Genomic DNA, 19,663 nt, shown 5'->3' on the forward strand with positions numbered 1-19,663 from the left:
TAGGAGAAGAGAAAGACAATTAAAAATGGAACCTCATTTAAGGAGAGGGTAATTGGAGAAGAATGCCTGACACGCACACTCACAAACACCCCTAACACCGGGGGGCAACCAGTGGAATCGCTTGGTAATACGGTGTGAGAGACCAAAGAAAAAAAATTTTAAACCGAACACGAGTGAATAATTTGGGAACTCCTGGCTGCCAACAAGAGAGGTTGGACAAATGCATGAAGAGGTCCACCGGTGATCATTCACTGTCCTAGATAGATGGAACCTCCATGTCCCAAGGCAGTATACCTCCGCACAGGATGCTGGGGGGGAGGCTCCTCCATTCATGGCGTCGTGGAGGAGGGACCTTCCCAAAAGCCATTATCTGCCTCAACACTGGGCTAGACGGACCTTTGGCTGTCGACCAGGGCTGGCTTTCTGCACAACGCGAGCGGATCAGATAAGAGAAGGCGGGCTTGGGCTGCCCTTCTCCAAAACACCTTTTTGCTGTCCTACAGAATCCAAAGAGGAGGGGTCACCCCCGAAGCTGAAATGCGAGCTCTGCGGCCGCCTGGACTTCGCGTACAAGTTCAAGCGGTCCAAGCGCTTCTGCTCCATGGCATGCGCCAAGAGGTAGAGCCCGGCGAGCGAGGGGGCAGCTGGCTTTGCTTCTCCGCTCCCCTCCCCACCCCAAAGATCCAGGCTCCTTGTTGACTTGGGCGTCTGAGGCTGCAAATCTAACCTTTCCTCTCGTCCCTCCCGCAGGTACAATGTGGGGTGCACAAAACGCGTGGGACTCTTCCACCCCGACCGCAGCAAGCTTCAGAAGCCTAGCACTCCTTCGCACGGCCGTCGCCGGACATGCAAGAGCACCCTCCCGCCTCTGAGCAAAGAAAACAAGAAGCAGGTAAATGACGAGAAGGACGGGCCTTGAGGGGCCGGACAGTCGGGGCTGGCGGGGGCGGGGGGGGGAGCTTTCAGGGGGTCACAGCACATCTCCGATCCAGCGAAGGCAGCTTTTGGCTCTCGAAAGCTGGGAATCGAAGTTTCCACTGGGGTGAAATCTAACCGTTCGGGGGCTGCTCTCTGAAACGCTAACCCTTTGAAGCTGCCTGTGGCTATTCGGAGCGGGGACAACCCTACGCCGTTGTCCGTTTTAAATGCTGAAAAAGGGCCTAGTTCTTCTGCTGCTGGAGGAGAGGGGCGGCGGGAGGGTCCCGCTAGCCCCAGCTGGTATTTCCACTAGGGATTTTGACATGGGAGGTCAGCATAATTCCGAAGTTGTTTTAGGCGTCCGCCGTAGGCTTGGTGGGACCGCCCTGTTTTTACAAGCCCTGCAGAACCAAGGTCCTGCCAGGCTCTGATTTTATCCGGAAGGGCATTCCACCAGGTTTCACTGTCCTGGTATTCAGTGCCTGCCGTATCATGGGTGGGTGAGGCCAATCTGATCTCCTTGGAGCCAGGGAAACTTGAGCGAGCTGCTCTCTCTAGATCTCTGGGAATTAGATTCTGGAGTCCACCTTGGAGCGCCCAGCAGTGAGGGGAGGGTCTGGCCCCCACTCTCAGTCACTCATAGAATCCATAGACCCCCTGCTCAATGCAGGGTCAGCCTAGAGCAGCCAGGATAAGTATCCAGCTGCTGCTTGAGAACCGCTACTGAGGGAGAATTCACAATCTCGCTAGGCAGCCGGCTCCACTGTGCCTTGGGTGTTCCCTAGCATATGTTTTCCATCCAGAAGTTCCCAGGTTCTGTCCCTCTGTGTCTCCAGTTGATCACTTTGGACCCTTTCCGAGGCCTGGTAGAAGGATCGCCTGTTGTTGAGCCCGGCGGATTCACTCTCCACTGGCCACTGACACCTCTTGTTGTCTTCCTCGTGTCCCCAGGCGCCGCCCTCGCTCACGCCCAGCTCTGGGCCCATTTCCGTCACCGGGTCACTGCAGCTCAGCCACCCCCAGGAGGACTCGAGCCGCTGCTCCGACAACTCCAGCTACGAGGAGCCCCTCTCCCCCCTCTCGGCCAGTTCGTCCGCCTCTCGCCGGCGTCAGGGGGAGCGGGACATAGAGCTGCCCGACATGCACGTGCGGGACCTCGTGGGCATCGGGCACCACTTCCTGCCCAGCGAGCCCACCAAGTGGAATGTGGAAGACGTCTACGAGTTCATCCGCTCCTTGCCAGGTAGGGCTGGCCGCGTCGGGGAGGGGTGGTACCCGGTGGCATAGGCATTTTTCCTTCTCGTGCTTCGAGTTCGCCGTTGGAAGGCCTGACGGTCGACTCACGGCTCGGAACACCGTGGGAATTCTGACCGGGCAAACGTTTCCTGTTTTCCCGTCCAGGTTGCCAGGAAATCGCGGAGGAGTTCCGCGCGCAGGAAATCGACGGGCAGGCGCTGCTCCTGCTCAAAGAGGACCACCTCATGAGCGCCATGAACATCAAGCTAGGCCCGGCCCTCAAGATCTATGCGCGCATCTGCATGCTGAAGGACTCCTAGAAGCGTCCGACCTCTTGTGCCTTCCTTGCAGGGATGCTTTTTTTTTTTTTTTTTTTGAGGGGGTGGGGTGCTTTTTTTTTTTTTTTTTAGAGATCAGACAGACTGACCGGCTTGGTTCTCTCCCCACCCCCCCCCCTTTTCTGCACCGTATCTTGAGCACAAGCCACCCCCCACCCCCCACGGACGGGGAGCGGAGGAGAGACGATTCCCCCGCGTCTGTTTTGAGCCAGGGTGTCCGGAAGACGAGGCTGTGGGGCTGTACATAATCTGTAGCTTTAGCTCCCCTTTCTACCTGCGCCCCTCCCCAAATTGGGGGGCGGGGCGAGTGCTCCTTCACCTCCTGTTTCCAGGCGGCACCGATAACCCTCCCTCGGACTGGACAGAAACCCTACTTGAAACCTCAAAAACCAAACAGGACAGTTGCCTTAAAATTTGTTAGGGGTGTGTGCGTGTGTTCAGTGTGGTTGTGTTGCCACCTAGTGCCCTCTCCCACCTTCTCCCCTTCTGCCCCCCCAACGTCTCATTCGGTTTCTATTCTCTGGCCAATTTTTCAAAGCAACCGAAGAGGGGGGGGGGGTCCTTTCTGTCCGCCCCGTGCTTCTAACTCGGGACCTCCTTCCCTTCCAAGCGTTTGGCCAAATCGCCACCGGCACGGAGGGGCTGGGCTGCTTTCCCTTCTTGCTCATTTGGGGGGGAGGCCGCTGCCCAGCGACGAACCACGAGGACCGGCTTGGCTATGCTGGAGTTGTTTTCGGGGCCGCAGGTCTTCCTAGGAGATGCCCCTGCGGTCGGCCGGGACCTGGGGCGGGGTTGGGGGACAGTTCAGCATCTGCCTTACAGACCCTTCTCCGAACGTCAACGCCGGTGACCAAGACACGGGGCAGCTGGACGAGCTGGTTCTCTCTGGAAGATGGGGCTGGCCTCAAGCAGAGCAGCTCTCCAAGGGCAATGGCAGGAAGAGATGGGGGGAATGGGGACAGCAGCTGAGCTGCTTGCCCCCAATGGTTTGTATGGGGGGGGGGAAGAGTGCAGTGGTCCCTCCTTCCCCGTCCCTTGGTGCTGGCCACTCACTGCAGCCTTTGGGGGCTGAAGACGAAGGACTTTCTATTTCCCGCTCCCCCTTTGTCGGTTTTTAATAAACTCCTTTTAAAAGAAAGCTTTTAGTGTTTGTGCGTGCACCATCATGGTTAAGTAGGGGGTTGGTGGTTTGGGGGCGGTGGGCGACTTATTCTAGGATTTACGCAACGAGGAAAACGGGCCGGGAAATAAGAACCTCCAGCCCGTTCTCTCGGAGCATCTGGGTTGGAGAGATTTTGACTGGCGTGGCAGTTAAGAACGGTGGGACCTTGGCCTAGTCACAGCCCTGATAATGCTGTTCTGTCTGAGCAGTTCTTCCAGAGCTCTTTAAGCCCCACTTACCTCACTGGGTGTCCGTTGTGAGAAAGGGATCGTAAGCCACTTTGAGACTCTTTGAAAACAGTACAGAATTGCCATAATTCAGATGCATCTTCATGGTGCTTTTGACCCCCGAGCTGTCACAGACCTCATAGCAGAATTCCTGTTTTATGCTTGCTAGGATCACAGGTGGAAAGGTCTAACTCGGCCTTTCCCAACTTCTTTAGTGTTGGGAAACCCCTGAAACCTTCCTCAGGCTTCAAGGAAGCCCAGAAGTGGCCCAACCGTGCAGAATATGGTTGGGAAGCAGAGCTGTGTCCACACCCACCCAGGGCCCCTCCCCTTCCCACCCCATCATTGGCCAGTTTGGGAGGTGGGGTGGCTGGGTTGACCTGATCATATAAGGTCATATAATCCAATAAATATTAGTGATTTTTGAAAATATACATCAACAACTCCCACCCACCCATTCAGGGCCATCACGGAACCCCGAGATTTCACAAAACCCTGGTTGAAAAGCCTGGGCTGGCTGCTTGGCTGGCACAACATACAGGGCCAGTTTCCAATTTTGGCACGGGCCAGTTAAGGGGAGGGTAAGCGGAGTCTTCTGTGCTGCCCCCCCTGCCCTGAACAGAAGAGCAGAACTCTCCCAGTCCAGCCCAAGGTTGCAAAGACATTTTATTTTTTCCACAACAAAGAAATACAAAGCAACTTATTTTTTTTTCTGGAAAAAAACTCCCTCCCCCCCCCCAATTGTTCAAACAATGCCTGTTGGGAACAGAGCTGCCTCCCACCCATCTTTGTAACCAGGGTGCAAGAGTTTAAAGGGAGGGGAGGGGAGGGGAAGGGTGGGGGAAGCCTCTTAGAGTTTTTTCCTTCTTTCCGTCCATTTTCATTATTAAGGTAAGAACTAGGGTCCTAGCTAGATGCAGCCTGGGCTTTTTATATAGAAAAACAAATTGTGTTAACGTTATGTATAAGAGTCCTATTTACAGAGTTATTAACATGCGGGCCAAAAAAGCTACAATATTGAATTATCGTACAACATCCATTAGAAACCAAGGGAGATGGGAAAAGGGGTGGAGGGGATGGGGGATTTGAAGAACAAAAAAAGAAGAAGAATCAAATTAATATACAGTGATAAAAAGAAACAACCTGGTATAAACAAAATGATATATTTTAAGGCTTAAAAAGTGTTTGTTTGTTTTTTAATTACAGTTAATTCATATCCGAAATGGAACAGGAAAATACATTGTGGGGGTGGGGGGTGGTTTGCCGGTTGCTTTTTTCCTTTCTTGGGGGGGGGGAGGAATTTTGTGTCCACCACGCTTGCTTTGAAGGGAGACATCCCAAAATGAGCGGGGAGTTTGCAGAGTTTGTATGGCAGGAACATGCAAACCTTTCGCCGACTGAATCTTTGATTTGGAAGGGGGGGGGGGGCAGAGACTGAATATAATGTAATACTGTTAGGGCTCCAGGATTGGGGCGGGTCACTTCCCCTGGGACAACCATGTGGCTAGCCAGTACACTGGTACCGCTTGTGCTTCAGGTATGGAAAGGATGGAAAATCTGCAGCCTTCACCTGTGTTCCTTGGACCTGCAGTTGAATGGCTGACCTTGCAGGTGGGGGGGAGAGAGCTGTCTAAGAACATAGGGACCTGCCTCTGCAAAAATCAGGTGTGTGTGTGTGGGGGGGGGGTGATGAAATGGAAGTGCCCCCTACATAACTGTCTTAACCAAGGCTAAAGGAAGGGTTAGAGGGGTATTATAGCTTCCAGGTGCCTTTGCGGTGTTCTCCCTCTAGAACAGGGGTAGTCAACCTGTGGTCCTCCAGATGTTCATGGACTACAATTCCCAGGAGCCCCTGCCAGCATTCGCTGGCAGGGGTTCCTGGGATTTGTAGTCCATGAACATCTGGAGGACCACAGGTTGACTACCCCTGCTCTAGAACCTCTTCTGACCTCCAGGAAGCAGCTGTGTTGGGGGATGTGCTCATGTCCCTCAGTGGATTTCCTTTGCACCAGAGCATCCGTGAAGCTCGCCTCACTCAGGTGCGTCCTGGTTCATGGGGGACCATTGCTGGAAAACAAAACAGTCATGTGGTTCTGGGCCAAGCCTGCAGGGTGGGTGACATAAAAGGGGCAGGGTCCAGAGCTGCCTAGGTGGGTTTCCCTGGAGACGGCGGAGTCTGGCAAGTATCAGTACCAATCGGATAACTCGAAAACTGACCCCCCTAGTTCGAAAGGTATACTGAGAGCCCCTGGCAGATGGAAGGGTAGACTACATATGAAGCATGGGGTGGGGCAGGGCACAGGGGAAACTCCATGCGTGAGTGGGGAGGGAAGGGGGACTTGGAGAGACACCCTCCCTTGCCACATCACAGCCCAAGCCCCCCCCCCCCTCCGTCCCATGCGCTGCTAAAGCCGAGACGGAACGCAGTTTTCAGCCATTTGCCTTCTGAAGGGGGGGAGGGATGCTCTTTCAATTAATTCTCAAGGCTAAAATGAATACGGATTGAACGGATGGCAGGGTTCAGTCACTGTTTCCTCCCGCCCGCTCTTCTCCGGGGGTCTCCAGCTGCTTCACACGCTAGTCAAATCTTCCAAAAGCTACTCTCCTTCCACAAAGAGGCCAGCTTCTTTCTAGTCCGGCGCACCTGCCCCTGCCCCTGCCTCCTTCCCCGGATCCCTCCACGCACGGGTTGCAATCCGGCTGAAGTCGGCAGCGGAGGCCCCTGGCCGGGCACCTTTGCACCGAAAGCCCCCGCATCGTCCCAGCAATTTGGGCCTCGCGGCCGTTCCCCCTTGGCCAGGCCTGTGGGCACCTCTGCAGGTCACATCCGTCGCCTCTCCCAAGGAGAGTCCAGAAAGGCTCGGGGGCCCTCTTGGTCATTGCATCAGGTGTGGGGCCAATAAATTATAAGATGGTTTGACAGCTAAACTTAAAAACAAGCAGGGGGAAAATAAAACGGGGGAAAGACAAACTGGACCAGGGCTTTCAAAAGGCTGGAGGCGATTCAAAAAAAAGATGGGCTACGGGTGTGTGTTTCGGGCGGGTGGGTGGGGTGGGGTGGGGTGGGGGGTGGGAGACACACAGAGGTTCAAAGTGCTCTGGAACTGTCTTTGGCTGCCACCAAAATTGAAGGAGGATCTCCCCGGCTCGGGGGCGGGGGGCGTGTCCAGACTCCATCTCTTGACCCTGGCCGTGGAGGGGGAGACCCGGCGGGCCCCCGGAGCGGGGGGGGGGGGACGGTGCCCCGAAGAGGCCGAGGTTCCTGTGATCCGATTCCAAGCTTCTCTGTCCTTCCCCCTCGGCTTTTGTCATTCCAGAGGGGCCGTGCTCAGGGCGGGGCTCCCCGAAATTCAGATGAGAGAAATTCGCACGGGAATCCCGGGAGACTCCGTCCTTTGAGGTGAATGCTGACTCACTAGATGTTCCACCACCGTATGCTTGGACATGTGTTTCATCAAATAGGTTTCCTGGTTGGGGCAGAGAGAGAGAGAGAGAACGGAAACCACGTCAGGGGACCACAGAGTCAGGCCCTCCTTGCCCGGTCAGCCGGGTCTTTCCTCTTCCGCGATGGCCCTCCCTCAGTTCTGGCAAACCAAGATGGCCGTCGTCCCTGATGTCTTACGGGCTACTTGGGGGAAGATGGGAAAACAGGACTGCAGAAGCCTGTCTCTGCTTTTTCTCCCATTCCTGTTTGGTGTAGTGGTTAGGAGTGCGGACTACTAATCTGGCATGCCAGGTTTGATTCCCCGCTCCTCCTCCACATGCAACCAGCTGGGTGACCTTGGGCTCGCCACAGCACTGATAAAACTGTTCTGACCAAGCAGGAATATCAGGGCTCTTCAAGTCTCACCCCCCTCACAGAGTGTCTGTTGTGGGGAGAGGAAAGGGAAGATGAATGTAAGCTGCTTTGAGCCTCCTTCGGGTAGGGAAAAGTGGCATATAAGAACCAACTCTTCTTCTTCTTCTTCTAGAGACTGACAATCCCAAATGTACATAAACAGACCAAACATATTTTGACCCTACTGGGTCTTCCTCGGTGGTCAATAATATTAAATAATGCATTCTTATCTAAAACCAAATAAGTATAGTGGTCAAGGGAAATCTGTTATACTGGTATAATGTTTCTTCATCTTCAACCCCCAAAGGCTGCCGTGAGGGGCCAGCAACAAGAGACGCGGGGAAGGAGGGACCACCACGCTCTGTCCTCTCTTTCTCAGGGGCAGTAAATGACCACTCGACCAAGGAAAGCACACAGGCTCGATACAGAAAGTTTTTATACCCTACTTTTCATTGCCCGAAAGAGTCTCAAAGCGGCTTACGATAGCCTTCCCTTCCCTCCCCCTCACAACAGGCACCCTGGGAGGTGGGGTGGGGCTGAGAGAGCTCTGAGAGAACGGCACTATCAGGGCTGTGACTAGCTCCAAGATCACCCAGCGGGCCGCACGTGGAGGAGCGGGGAATCAAACCCGGCTCGCCGGATTAGAAGCCGCCACTCCTAACCACCTCGTCGTCCTCCCACTCTGCAGAACCCAGGACTTGAGGTCTCCCCACCGCTGCCACCACCTCTCCGGTGGGTCACCCGGCCCTCACACTCACCGAAGTATAGGCTCTCCCACACATGCTGCAGCAGTAGGCCTTGGCGTGCTTGATGGCGTGCGCAGAGAGGTGGATCTGGAGCGAGGCGGAGTCTGTGTAGGCCCGGTAGCAGTTGGGACATTTGTAGGGTTTGTCCTTGTTGTGCTGCCGTTGGTGAGACTGCAAAGCAACGGGGGGCGGGGAGGGAAAGGGGGAGGTCAATCGGCTCGTTCCCTCCTTCGGACCACGTTCTCCGTTTCCCCCACCTCTAACTGTGCCCTGCAAGGCCATGGCGGGATCTGTTCTCCCGCCAGCGAAAGGAAGGGGCAGTGTGTTGTTCCTGATGGTTGAGTTAATGCTGAGTCTTCAAAGGCAGGGCTGTGGATACCCTGACCCTGTCTGGAGATGCTCAGGGGTCCTCCAGGCCAGGGGTAGTCAACCTGTGGTCCTCCAGATGTCCATGGACTACAATTCCCATGAGCCCCTGCCAGCATTTGCTGGCAGGGGCTCATGGGGATTGTAGTCCATGGACATCTGGAGGACCACAGATTGACTACCTCTGGACCTACCTATTTATGGCCCCACCCACTCATATATCGGTCCAACTATCCATTCACCTATTTACTCCCAGACCCAGCCTGACGGTTTGGGGATCATCTCAACAGATGCTCTGCGGAGAAGCAGCTGCTGCTAATTTTTAACCTGTTTCTTATAGAACCCTAGAGTTGGAAAGGGCCCTCCAGGGTCATCCAGTCCAATCCCCTGCACAATGCCCAAACTCACAACTACCTGCCCACCCGCGGGGGACCCCAATTTCAATTAATTTTAAACTTAAATTCTGTTTTGTATACAAACTTTGTACACCGCCCTGAGTCAGTTCCCCAGGAGAGCGGCCTAAAATTCCAATTTATTAATTTGCTAATTAATTAAAACTAATTACTCAATTAATTTGCAAGCAAGCACTGGTTTTGAATTGCTGCCTGCTGCTTTTTGTGGGCCAAGTTTTGGCTGTGAAGCTGAACCGAGAGGCCGTCCGTACCTCAAGCCCTCTGGATCTCACCCATTCTCTCCCGGCCTGTCCCACTCCCCCCCACCCCCCTTTTACCCATCCTCCTTACCGACCTGGAGATTGGAGAGCTGTGTGAATGCTTTTTCACAGCCCGCATGTGGGCACTTGTAGGGTCTGTCGCCGGTGTGGATTCTGAAACGGAACAACAAGGAACATTGAAATTTTGGTGCACAAGGCAGAACTGATACGAATGAACTGGCCCAAGGTCCCAAAGCAAACTTCCACGGCAAAGTGAAGATTAGAACCTGGGACTCCCAGATCACAGCCTGACACTGAGGGGGTTGGACTAGATGGCCTAGATGGCCCCTTCCAATTCCATGATTCTATGATTCTAAGTAAATTGGCCCAGAGAAGTGATTCAGGCAGACACCAAGCAGCCTTCTCTGAAGAGAAGCAATTCTGGGGTGTTGGGAAAGACTGACTGCTTCCAAGAGGCTGACTGGAACAAGGTCAAGCCAGGGCAGTGAATCAGACAGAGACATTGCAGTGAACCTCCTCTGGAGAGTGGGTAAGTTGGGCTCTTTATTTAACCGGTGCATTTCTTATAAGCTTCAGGGGAGGGCGGTATATACATATAGAATGAATGAATGAATGAATGAATGAATGAAGGAATGAAGGAATGAAGGAAGGAAGGAAGGAAGGAAGGAAGGAAGGAAGGAAGGAATGGAATGGAATGGAATGGAATGGATTGACACGCCGATCTGGCCCAGCCCAGCAATGATTCCAGAGAATGACTACGCTGGGGAAGCAGGACGGACTTAAGGCAGCCTTTGCAAATCTACCTGCAAATGTCAGCCATCCCTTGGAAATCTTCCTAGCCTGTCCTACCCTGCATACTCTTTGTGCACGGCTGGAGGGGAGCGGAGAGAAGGCCGAGGGAGACCACGGGGACGTGGGGGGGTGGGGGGAGGTCACTCACCTTGTGTGCTGCTGGAGGTGGGAGAGCTGGCGGAACGACTTCTCGCAGTAGGAGCAGTGGTAGGGCTTGACGCCCAGGTGGATGCGCAGGTGCTGCGCCAGGTAGGAGGCGTTGGCGAAAGACTTGGAACAGTGGGGGCACTTGTGGGGCTTGGCCTCGGTGTGCGACTTAGAGTGGATCTGCATCTCCGACTTGGTGAAGAAGGTAAGGGGGCAGACTTTGCACCTGGAGGGGGAGAAGAAGGAAGTGTCACGATGCACGGCAGCTTCCGGACACGGGTCGCCATGCCATTTCATTCCTCCCCACCGCCCCTGGTGATAGTCACAGCCACTCCCTTACCCAAATCGGGCCATTTGGGTAGACCCTGGAGCATAAAATCCTCACCTTACAGGAAATCGGCAGGACTGTGAGCCAGAGTGGTGTAGCTTTTAAAGCAGGGGTCCCCAACCCCCGGTACGCGGCACGGTACCGGGCCACAAAGGCCATCATTCCGGGCCGCCAGTGACCACGCTGGCCTCCCCCCCCTGCAGCGAGAGGGGGGGAAAGAGGCCGGTGTGGCAGCCAGCGCGCCAGCTACGCAAATGCGCATGCGCGGAACTGCCGTGCATGTGCGTTTGCGTCCCCTGGTGGCCAAAGCGTGCATGCGCAGCAACTCTGTGCATGCGTGTTAGCGCCACCTGGTGGCCAAAACGCGCATGCGCAGCAATTGGGCATGCATGTTTATGAGCAACTGCGGCAGCCGGGCCGCTGGCTCTCCCCCACCCCCGGAGGCGGTCCCCGACCAGAAGAAGGCTGGGGACCGCTATTTTAAAGAGCGGTGCTCTAATGTGGAGGACAGGGATTGATTCCCCACTCCTCCACATGCAGCCAGCTGGGTGGCCGTGGGCTAGTCACAGTTCTCTTAGGGCTGTTCTCGCACAGCAGTTCTCTTAGGACTCTCTCAGTCCTCACCTATCTCACAGGGAGTCTGTTGTAGGGGGAGGGAGGTGTTCGTAAGCCGTTTTAGGACTCCTTTGGGGAGTCAAAAGTGGGGTCCAAAAAAACAGCTTCTCTTCTTCTTCTGTTCGGCCCCAAATGAAGATGCTTTATTAACACGCAAAACTGTGCGGGATAGGGAAGTGCGCTAAAAGTGGCCGTGAACTTCCATACTCTGCATTTTTAATAAAGGGAATCAGAGACACACCCTCCCATGCAAAAAACAACAACAACAACAACAACCCCACAACCCAGATACAAAATGGTGGCTCAGGAACCGCAGAAGTGGTGCGATCGCCCACCCCTTCCCACCCCCTCCAGGCCCATCATTGGCCATTTGGGTGGGAGGGCAGGGCGACGTGAGCATCTATGGTCACCTCACCCGATAAATATTTAACAAATTTAAAAAATATAGGATGCTTAGGGCTGATCCAGCTTGGAGCAGGAGGTTGGACTAGATGGTCTGTATGGCCCCTTCCAACTCTATGATTCTATGAAATGAATTAACTCCACCCATTTGGGAAACCCTCCCATGGCCATCCGGAAACCCCGGAAATCCTGGTCTAATGGAATGGAATTCTCGGAGAACGCCACTGAAGCACGAGGAGGGAAGGGGGCGGAAGGCAGGCATCCCTGGGGGCAGCGTTGGGGTCCCCCCGGCCCTTCCGTTCCTACCTGTACGTCTTGCCCTCTTTCCCGATGTCACCCGAGGCTAAGATGGGGTAGGGCACCACAAGGACGGGGGGCCCCGACGGATTCTCTGCTTTGATCTTCTTGCGTCCTCGTTCTGTTTTGGGGGCCCCCAGCAGGCTGTGGCCCTGAATGGTCTTGATGGAGTCCAAGAGCGGGGGGCTGGTGATCCCTGAGATAAGGGTAGGCGAGGAGGCAATGAGGCGGCTCTGGCTGGTCGAGGTGGGCGTGGAGGGGGTACTGGTGCCAGTGCCGGCACTGGATTCCGAGGTACTAACGGCAGGGGCGCGGGAGCCCAGTCCCAAACCTGGAAGGCAAAAGGAGCAAAAGCTCACGCCAGCTTCTTCAGGAGCAACAAGGGCAGAGTTTCTGCCACTAATTTACAGCAGTCGCAGCCTGACCGGGGGTCTGATTCGGAAGGAGGCAGCTTCCTGGGTGTCCAATGGAGGGTGGAAAAATCACGCACAGCAGATTGGGGGCATATATCCTCCTTGCTCAGTCCTATCCCCACCCCTCCTATCTCACGGTGGGTAATTTGGGTGCAAGCCAGCATGGCGTAGTGGTTAAGAGCACTGGATTCTAATCTGGGGAACCGGGTTGGATTCTCCACTCCTCCTCTGCGTGCAGGCAGCTGGATGAACTGGGGTCAGTCCCGGTTTTCTCAGAGCTCTCTCAGCCTCACCTCCCTCACAGGGTGTCTGTTGCAGGGAGGGGAGGGTATTTGCAAGCCACTTTGCAACTCCTTTGGGTAGCGAAAAGCACGGCGTAAAAAAGAAAACAGCTCTTCTTTTTCCTGCCTGACCTGGATAGCCCAGAGAAGCATGATCTCATCAGATCTCGGAAGAAAATCAGGGCTGACCCACAAGGATTGGGGTGGTAATTCCTCCAAGGAACACTAGGGGTCATGATTCGGAGGCAGGCAACCCTCCTCCAAACATCCCTTGCCCGGCTGTCAGACAGCCCTTAAATCTCCTGCCTACGCTGCTTACGCCATGCAATAAATAAATAACAAATCCTGGTTTCCAAAACCTTCCATTTTCGAGGAAGTCTTTCCTTATTACATTTGCCCGCCCCGGCGCCAAAAGTCCCTGAACTTCCAAGGAGTGCCTGAGAGGTCCAGCAACGCTTGGCTAACCATAACCTAGCTGTGGAATGCACAGTGTGAAATTCCAACCTGCTCGTAATCCCTGGCCCCAGAGAAGTGCAGCTGGTCTCGACCCCCCTCCCCTCTCCCCCATGCCTACCTGTGACCGTGCTGGTGGCTGGGCGAGCGTGCAGGGCCACGTCGGGCTGCGGGACGGCCTGGGGGTGCAGCCCAGGGACCTGCTGCAGCTTGGGAATGGACATAATTGATTGGCTGCCCTCGGCAGGGGAGGGCGGCACCAGCAGGGGCTGCTGGGAAGACACCGAGGTTGGGGGCAAGTGCGGCGGCCGGATCTTCTCCGCCATGAGCTGCTCCTTGATTTTGTTGATCAGCACCAGGTTGTCCAGCTGCGGAAAGAGATGCGAGTGACCACTGAGAAAAAAAACAACCATCGCCTGCCCTGGAAGTGAAGGGCCATCCCTTGCTTCGTGCAGGAAATCCAGAGCTCGCTCTTTCCTAACGGACAAGTGTCCGGTCTGTGTCTGATCAGCCCCACTGAAGGAGAATCTGTCACACGCTTCATTCCTCAGTCCTGTGGACAAACGGCTCTTACAGAGCTTACTCTCTGTTCACACGACCCTCCTGGGTCTGGTCTGGTCTGTGGAGCGGCGGAGAACCAGCCGGGGTTCTCCTCCAAAAGCTTTCAGATACCTAAAGGCAGCAATGAGGCCTCCTCTCTAGGGGTAGTCAACCTGTGGTCCTCCAGATGTCCATGGACTACAATTCCCACAAGCCCCTGCCAGTGTTTGCTGGCAGGGGCTCGTGGGAATTGTAGTCCATGGACATCTGGAGGACCACAGGTTGACTACCCCTGCTCTAGGGGACCACAAACCAGATCCTCCCATCTTTCTCATAGAAATTACTTTCTGGACCCATCCTCTTCTGGACACTTTTTCCTATTGGTCTGCATTGTCCTTCAAGCATAGAACAGCATCTGTTTGAGGCGCAGAAGGTCCCAGGTTCAATCTCCAGTTAAGACAGTGACCATGATGGAGTCTGAGACTCAAGGAGACAGCTGGGTGTGTTCTGAGTATTGCTTCTAACTAGTTTCTATCAATACATGCACATTTTTTAGCCCCTGATGCTGGCCCTTGCAATCCTACAGGGGGCAGCATGGCTCCAGGTGGGCACCGAGCGACTGGTAAGAGCCGCTGTTGTCCAGAAGCCAACTTGTTGGGTTTGGCCCAGCTGAGCCATTTCGTACCACCGCGGTTTCCAAAACGTCTAGACTCCTTTGCCGATAAGCTTAACCGTTCCGGAAGCTCTGCCAGAGATTCTGGGCAATGTTTGAGGTTCAAACTCAGGTCACGGAGAGAGGGGGAGTCCACTTACCTGGCTGGGCATGGTGGGAGGTGGAGGCCAGAAGTACGGGTTGTTAAAGCGCGGCTCCGCCATCCTGAGGAGGAAGCCAAAAGAGAAAGAGGGAAAAGACGGTTATGGGTCAGAAATGGGCCAAATCTTCTGACGGCTCCACATTTCTGGACAGGAATGCCTCCCCCCCCTTCCCTCTCCACCCCACATTTATGGACTGACCACATTATTAGCCTCACCCAAGCATAAATTAGGCAGGAGTTCAAGTTGCAGAATTAAAATCGTAGCCCGAGCAGAAGAAGAGTCGGTTTTTATACCCCGCTTTTCTCTACCCAAATGAGTCTCTAAGTGGTCTACAATCGCCTTCCTTTCCTCTCCCCACAAGAGACACCCTGGGAGGTGGGTGGGGCTCAGAGAGCCCTGATGTTACAGCTCTGTGAGAGCAGCTCTATCAGGGCTGTGACTGGCCCAAGGTCACCCAGCTGGCTGCATGTGGAGGAGCGGGGAATCGAACCCGGCTCGCCAGATTAGAAACCGTCGCTCTTAACCACTGCACCAAGCTGGCTCTTTGGTAATAAAGGAACAATAAATTAAAAGGAATGAAATAATATATTAAGGCTAACAGATTAAGAGAAAAATACTTCAACCAATTATCTAGGATGGCTTTTAAAAAAACAAATCCAGTTATGATCATAGACAGAACTCTCAAAAGCACTAAAATAATAACAAGATATAACAACAATGGGGAACAGTTTACAGATAAGCCACCATCAAAGCTTTCCAAGTGCCTAAATATCAGTCCGTGCATAATTGCTGTCTATGCGCCGTGCATTCAAATGTTGACAAGTCCTCGATCCACTGGATTACAGAAGGTGAGCATTTCTTTTCCCATTGTTGCAATATAAGTCTTTTAGCCACAATCAGGCCATGGAAGATGCATTGTGGTTGACCCCCCCTGAGCTCTATCTATAATGACTTCAGTCCTTTTCAAAGGCAAGTCCTCGTCAGTTAAGTCATGGGTTAAAAACGGGAAGATGCATTTAGATAAGGAATTAAGTATTTTTATTTATAGTGCAAATGGCCCAGCACGGCTAAGTATCTGGGGGCTATGATGACCTCAGTCCATTACAAATTTAGTCATACAATTGAGTTGAAACCTCCTGACAGTCTGATTTTTTAACAAAAAAAATCAAGTGGTGAACACTCTCCTCTTTTCATGGTTGCATCCACAGAAAAAGCACCTAGTATGTTGTCAGATAACCAAGCTCTCAGCATTGTGGAGTCCTGGGGAGCCTGGCACCCTAGACGTACAATAATTCATTCTCTGCATTTGCTAGAGTTGCACAGAACTCGGTGCAGTTTTTTAAAAATGGAAAACGCATCCTTGCAGCAAAAGGCAGAGGCTGGGGGGACTCAGACAGGCCTGCCCCGATTTTTGCTTACTAAACATGGAGGGGCTCTCTGCCTGCCAAATTAATGTAAAAGTGGAAGGGAGAACTCAGCAGAGGGGATCTAAGGTGCAGCTCTCCTCTCCTGTACAAATACCTCTTTGTGCCCTGCTTCAGGAAGCAGAAAACCACAGATGCTTCCTGGCCACAGCACAGATGGGAGGCGGGCAGAAGACTGCCCCCCCCTTGCCAAAAAAAGAACACCAGCAGGCCAAAAGGAGGGGGGATTCAGAGTCTACCTAAGCTGACATACGGAAATCAAAGGAGCTGTCTAGAAGGGAAAAAAGAACAGCTATGGTGAGAACACACTGGGGATTAATGGGTGGAAAGGGTCTTGCCTCAAGGCATGTACAGAGCGTCATTCTGAATTACGCAGTGAGAGGGAATGCGCCTTCTGCAAAGACTATGCAGGAGAGGAGCATCGCGTGATGCTGGAGTGTCAAATTAGGAGAGGAGAGACCCAGATTTGAATCCTCCTGCTGCCATGGAAGCTTGCGCTCCCACATTAACAACCTGGATGCTCATGGGAAGGGCAAATTCTTATTTGGTCAGGGGAACTTGGAACAACGTTATCTCCCAGAAAGTCGGTCTCCTGCAGCTAAACGGTGGGTGGCCACCTTTTGGCGAAAAAAAGCAGTTGAAGAAACAAGAGATCTGGATCCGGGCTTCAGACGGGGAGGTGGTTTTGACCTTCCCTGTCATTGCCCTATGCAAATCGCAGTAATATATGCAAATGAGCACCAGCTCGTGGTGTGTTCCGGGCACGGGCAGACATTGCATGACGGGCTGCCAAACCAGCTGCCAGCTCTTGTGTTACACTGGGCCTGGGCCACGCTGCAAAAGACGGGGAGACTAACCCCAAACCAGAGGCTGCTACCCAGATTAGGCCCCCTTCATGCAGCAACCTGAAGCCCAGCCAGCGGAACCAGGGCTTGACCAGCCGCAAGCCCATGCAGATCCTGATTCAAGACCTAGAATCTCTAGTTCTTAGGACACACTCCTGACTCCAAACCTTACTCTGTGTGTGTGTGTGTGTGTGTGTGTGTGTGTGTGTGTGTGTGTGTATGGCAGGGGTTCTAGTCTGGAGAGGAGAGGACAACCATCACCAAGAATATCTGAATTCTGTACCATGGGAAAAAATAACTCTGCAATACGTATAGACTAAACAAATACAGGCAATTTATCCTGGCCGTCCTGGAGAAAGGCAATAAGCGAAAGGAGATGGGTCTACTCAGCCTCCCCCTCCCTCCCATGGCGTCAGGAGATTGTCCCCGGGGAAAAAACAGAAACTTGCCCTTCCAAAAGACCAAAACCTGTGAAGCTAAGAATCTGGATCCAGCACTCAATTATCAGATTCCATCCACACACAGGGTAACAAGGTGTAACCAGCCCTTCTCCCTGCCCGGAATATGCACCGAGGGGCCTCCTGCGTTCTATTCACAACCTTCAAAGGCATTCGAATTCAGCTTTTAAAATGAAATAAATTTTTGAAATTCACCTCCTAAGGATTGCCCACCACCAGGTGGCACAGGGAGATCGACTGATCTGCAGACAACCAAGCTCAGTTCCCTTGGAGAAAATGGCTGCTTTGCAGGGTAGACTCCGTAGCAGGGGTGGCCAAGACTGTTGTTCTCCGGATGTCCATGGACTACAATTCCCATGAGCCCCTGCCAAGTACGCCCACGGACATCTGGAGAGCCACAGTCTGGCCACCCTTGCTCTAAGGCAGGGGTAGTCAACCTGTGGTCCTCCAGATGTCCATGGACTACAATTCCCATGAGCCCCTGCCAGCGAATGCTGGCAGGGGCTCATGGGAATTGTAGTCCATGGACATCTGGAGGACCACAGGTTGACTACCCCTGCTCTAAGGCATTATACCTTGCTGGGGTTACTCTCCTTCCCAAACCCCCGTCCTCTCCAGGATCTACCCCTAAAATCTCCAGGTATTTCCCAGTCCAACCCTCACACCCCTCTCCAACGGCAAGGTAAATTAGGGAATTTTTAAAAAAGTCTTCCTCTTTCAGAGCAGCAAACCTTTAAAAAAACACAATAACCCCTAAGGTAAGAGAATAGCACATGTTTGAAATCAACAACAACTAAAACCACAAGGAACAGTCAGGAGGCTCCTCGGAGAGCCGATGTCGCAATCAGCTTTTATTTACTCAAAGTAGACCCATTCTAACATTCTCTCTTTCCTGTCACAGTATACTGAGATCAGAAGGGATTCCTTTTCAAAGTGCCTGCCTATTTTGGGGACAAAAGGAAAAGGGAACAGGCGGATGGTTATAAAATCTGCTCGACGGGTGGTTGGCTGTTCCTCTCCTACAACGTCACCAGGTCACAATCGCTTCGTCCTTATTCTGCTCAGACCTTAGAATGCTGTTTGGAACAGGAAATATCAATTCTCTGCTTGCCCCCCCACACAATCCCCTTGGTCTATATTTATCCCAGCAGCTGGAAAGTACTAGAAAAATGAATAGAAGGATGGAGAGAGGGACAGAAGGAAGAATATCGAGACCTTTAACTAGATTTTGGAGAAGCAGGAGTGTAGAGACCCCCGTGAGCTCCCACCGTCAACCTCTCTACCACCGAGAGCCAACCAGACCTTATGGGAAAAGAAACAACTTCCTGTTTGCATGAGTAGGCTAAAAAGAATACTCAATACTCTCTAGATCAGTGGTTCTCAACCTGGGGGTCGGGACCCCTTTGGGGGTCGAATGAGCCTTTCACAGGGGTCGTGGTAGGACAAGCAGCCTGGCTGAGGGCGGGGGGGGGCATCCATACAACAGCCTTGCGGGGTAGATCAAGATAGAACGTTCTTCTGTCTGGAGCAGCGGAAAAGAGCGAGATATATTATACTACGTTCTGTCAGGCCAAAGAACCTGGGACCCAAAGATTCGAGCATTCCGAGTCTAGTCCACCTCTACCCGAAGACACCAAACACGCTAACATACAAGGAAAACCAATACAGAAAGTGTGCGTTTGTGTGTGTGTGTGTAAGAGAGTGGGGAGAGAGCTAGCAAAGAGCCCAAAGCAAGTGAGAAGAGGCTTGCATAAAACTGAGGTTAAGAGCAGGGCAGGACCAGGGGGTTGCTCAACGGAAGGGACAAAGCCACCCACCTACCCCTGTCATTGAGGCATGTCCGACCAGGACACCCGGCAGCAAATTAGGGGTAACAAATGCGAACGCAACTCACAAAAACATTCTAAACAGGTGTGGCCCCGAGAGGCCTTTTTGCCTAGAGCAGGGATTTCCAACCCTGGAGGTCCATGGAAGCTCTGAAGGGGGTCTGTGGGAGCTCTGTAGTAGCGTAGGGGGGTCCGGGCTGTCTTCTCCGCTTCTACTCATCTTTAAGTAGTAGTAAGTGGTAGTAGTAAGGACCAGGGGAGGGAGCAAAACGAGGGCTAGGGGTGCAGGCTGTGATGTCATTTCTGGGGGCGTGGCCAGCTGACATCACTTCCAGGGCTCCTCGAAGCCTGAAGAAATTATTTCAGGGGCTCCTCCATGGACAAAAGGTTGAAAGAAGACCGGCCTAGAGGTTCTAGTATGACCGATGGCTGGCGGCAAGCCTTGCAAATGAGCCCTCGCCGGGCTGCCTTGACAGAAGCACCACCACAAGGTAACAGAGACGTTTGCTGGTTGCAAACTGC

General features: G+C 53.3%; 2 protein-coding genes across 16 annotated transcripts in view; one reads left to right on the forward strand and one right to left on the reverse strand.

Moving 5' to 3' along the window:
- PHC2 (polyhomeotic homolog 2) overlaps positions 1–3,630 on the forward strand; it is a 54,917-nt gene extending 51,287 nt beyond the window's left edge. For all 4 annotated transcript variants that reach the window (XM_077311989.1, XM_077311988.1, XM_077311992.1 and 1 more), the window contains 4 exons: positions 504–618; positions 751–892; positions 1,870–2,161; positions 2,320–3,630. In XM_077311989.1, the coding sequence (XP_077168104.1) occupies positions 504–618; positions 751–892; positions 1,870–2,161; positions 2,320–2,474 (704 nt within the window). In that variant the 3' untranslated portion in view covers positions 2,475–3,630. The remainder of the gene's footprint in view (positions 1–503; positions 619–750; positions 893–1,869; positions 2,162–2,319) is intronic.
- An 892-nt stretch (positions 3,631–4,522) lies between these two features.
- The window catches only part of ZNF362 (zinc finger protein 362), a 28,454-nt gene continuing 13,313 nt past the window's right edge, over positions 4,523–19,663 (reverse strand). For 10 of the 12 annotated variants that reach the window (XM_077312002.1, XM_077312003.1, XM_077312001.1 and 7 more), the window contains 7 exons: positions 14,586–14,649; positions 13,354–13,600; positions 12,095–12,416; positions 10,445–10,669; positions 9,579–9,657; positions 8,478–8,636; positions 4,523–7,348 (listed from right to left, as the gene is read on the reverse strand). In XM_077312002.1, coding sequence (XP_077168117.1) covers positions 7,232–7,348; positions 8,478–8,636; positions 9,579–9,657; positions 10,445–10,669; positions 12,095–12,416; positions 13,354–13,600; positions 14,586–14,648 — 1,212 coding nt within the window. In that variant the 5' untranslated portion in view covers position 14,649 and the 3' untranslated portion in view covers positions 4,523–7,231. Of the gene's footprint in view, positions 7,349–8,477; positions 8,637–9,578; positions 9,658–10,444; positions 10,670–12,094; positions 12,417–13,353; positions 13,601–14,585; positions 14,650–14,803; positions 17,724–19,663 lie in introns of those variants that run through there. The other 2 variants (XR_013226799.1, XM_077311994.1) reach the window with 2 other exon arrangements.

This window comes from Paroedura picta, chromosome 15, assembly GCF_049243985.1.
Source record: "Paroedura picta isolate Pp20150507F chromosome 15, Ppicta_v3.0, whole genome shotgun sequence".
In the NCBI taxonomy this organism is placed as follows: domain Eukaryota; kingdom Metazoa; phylum Chordata; class Lepidosauria; order Squamata; family Gekkonidae; genus Paroedura; species Paroedura picta.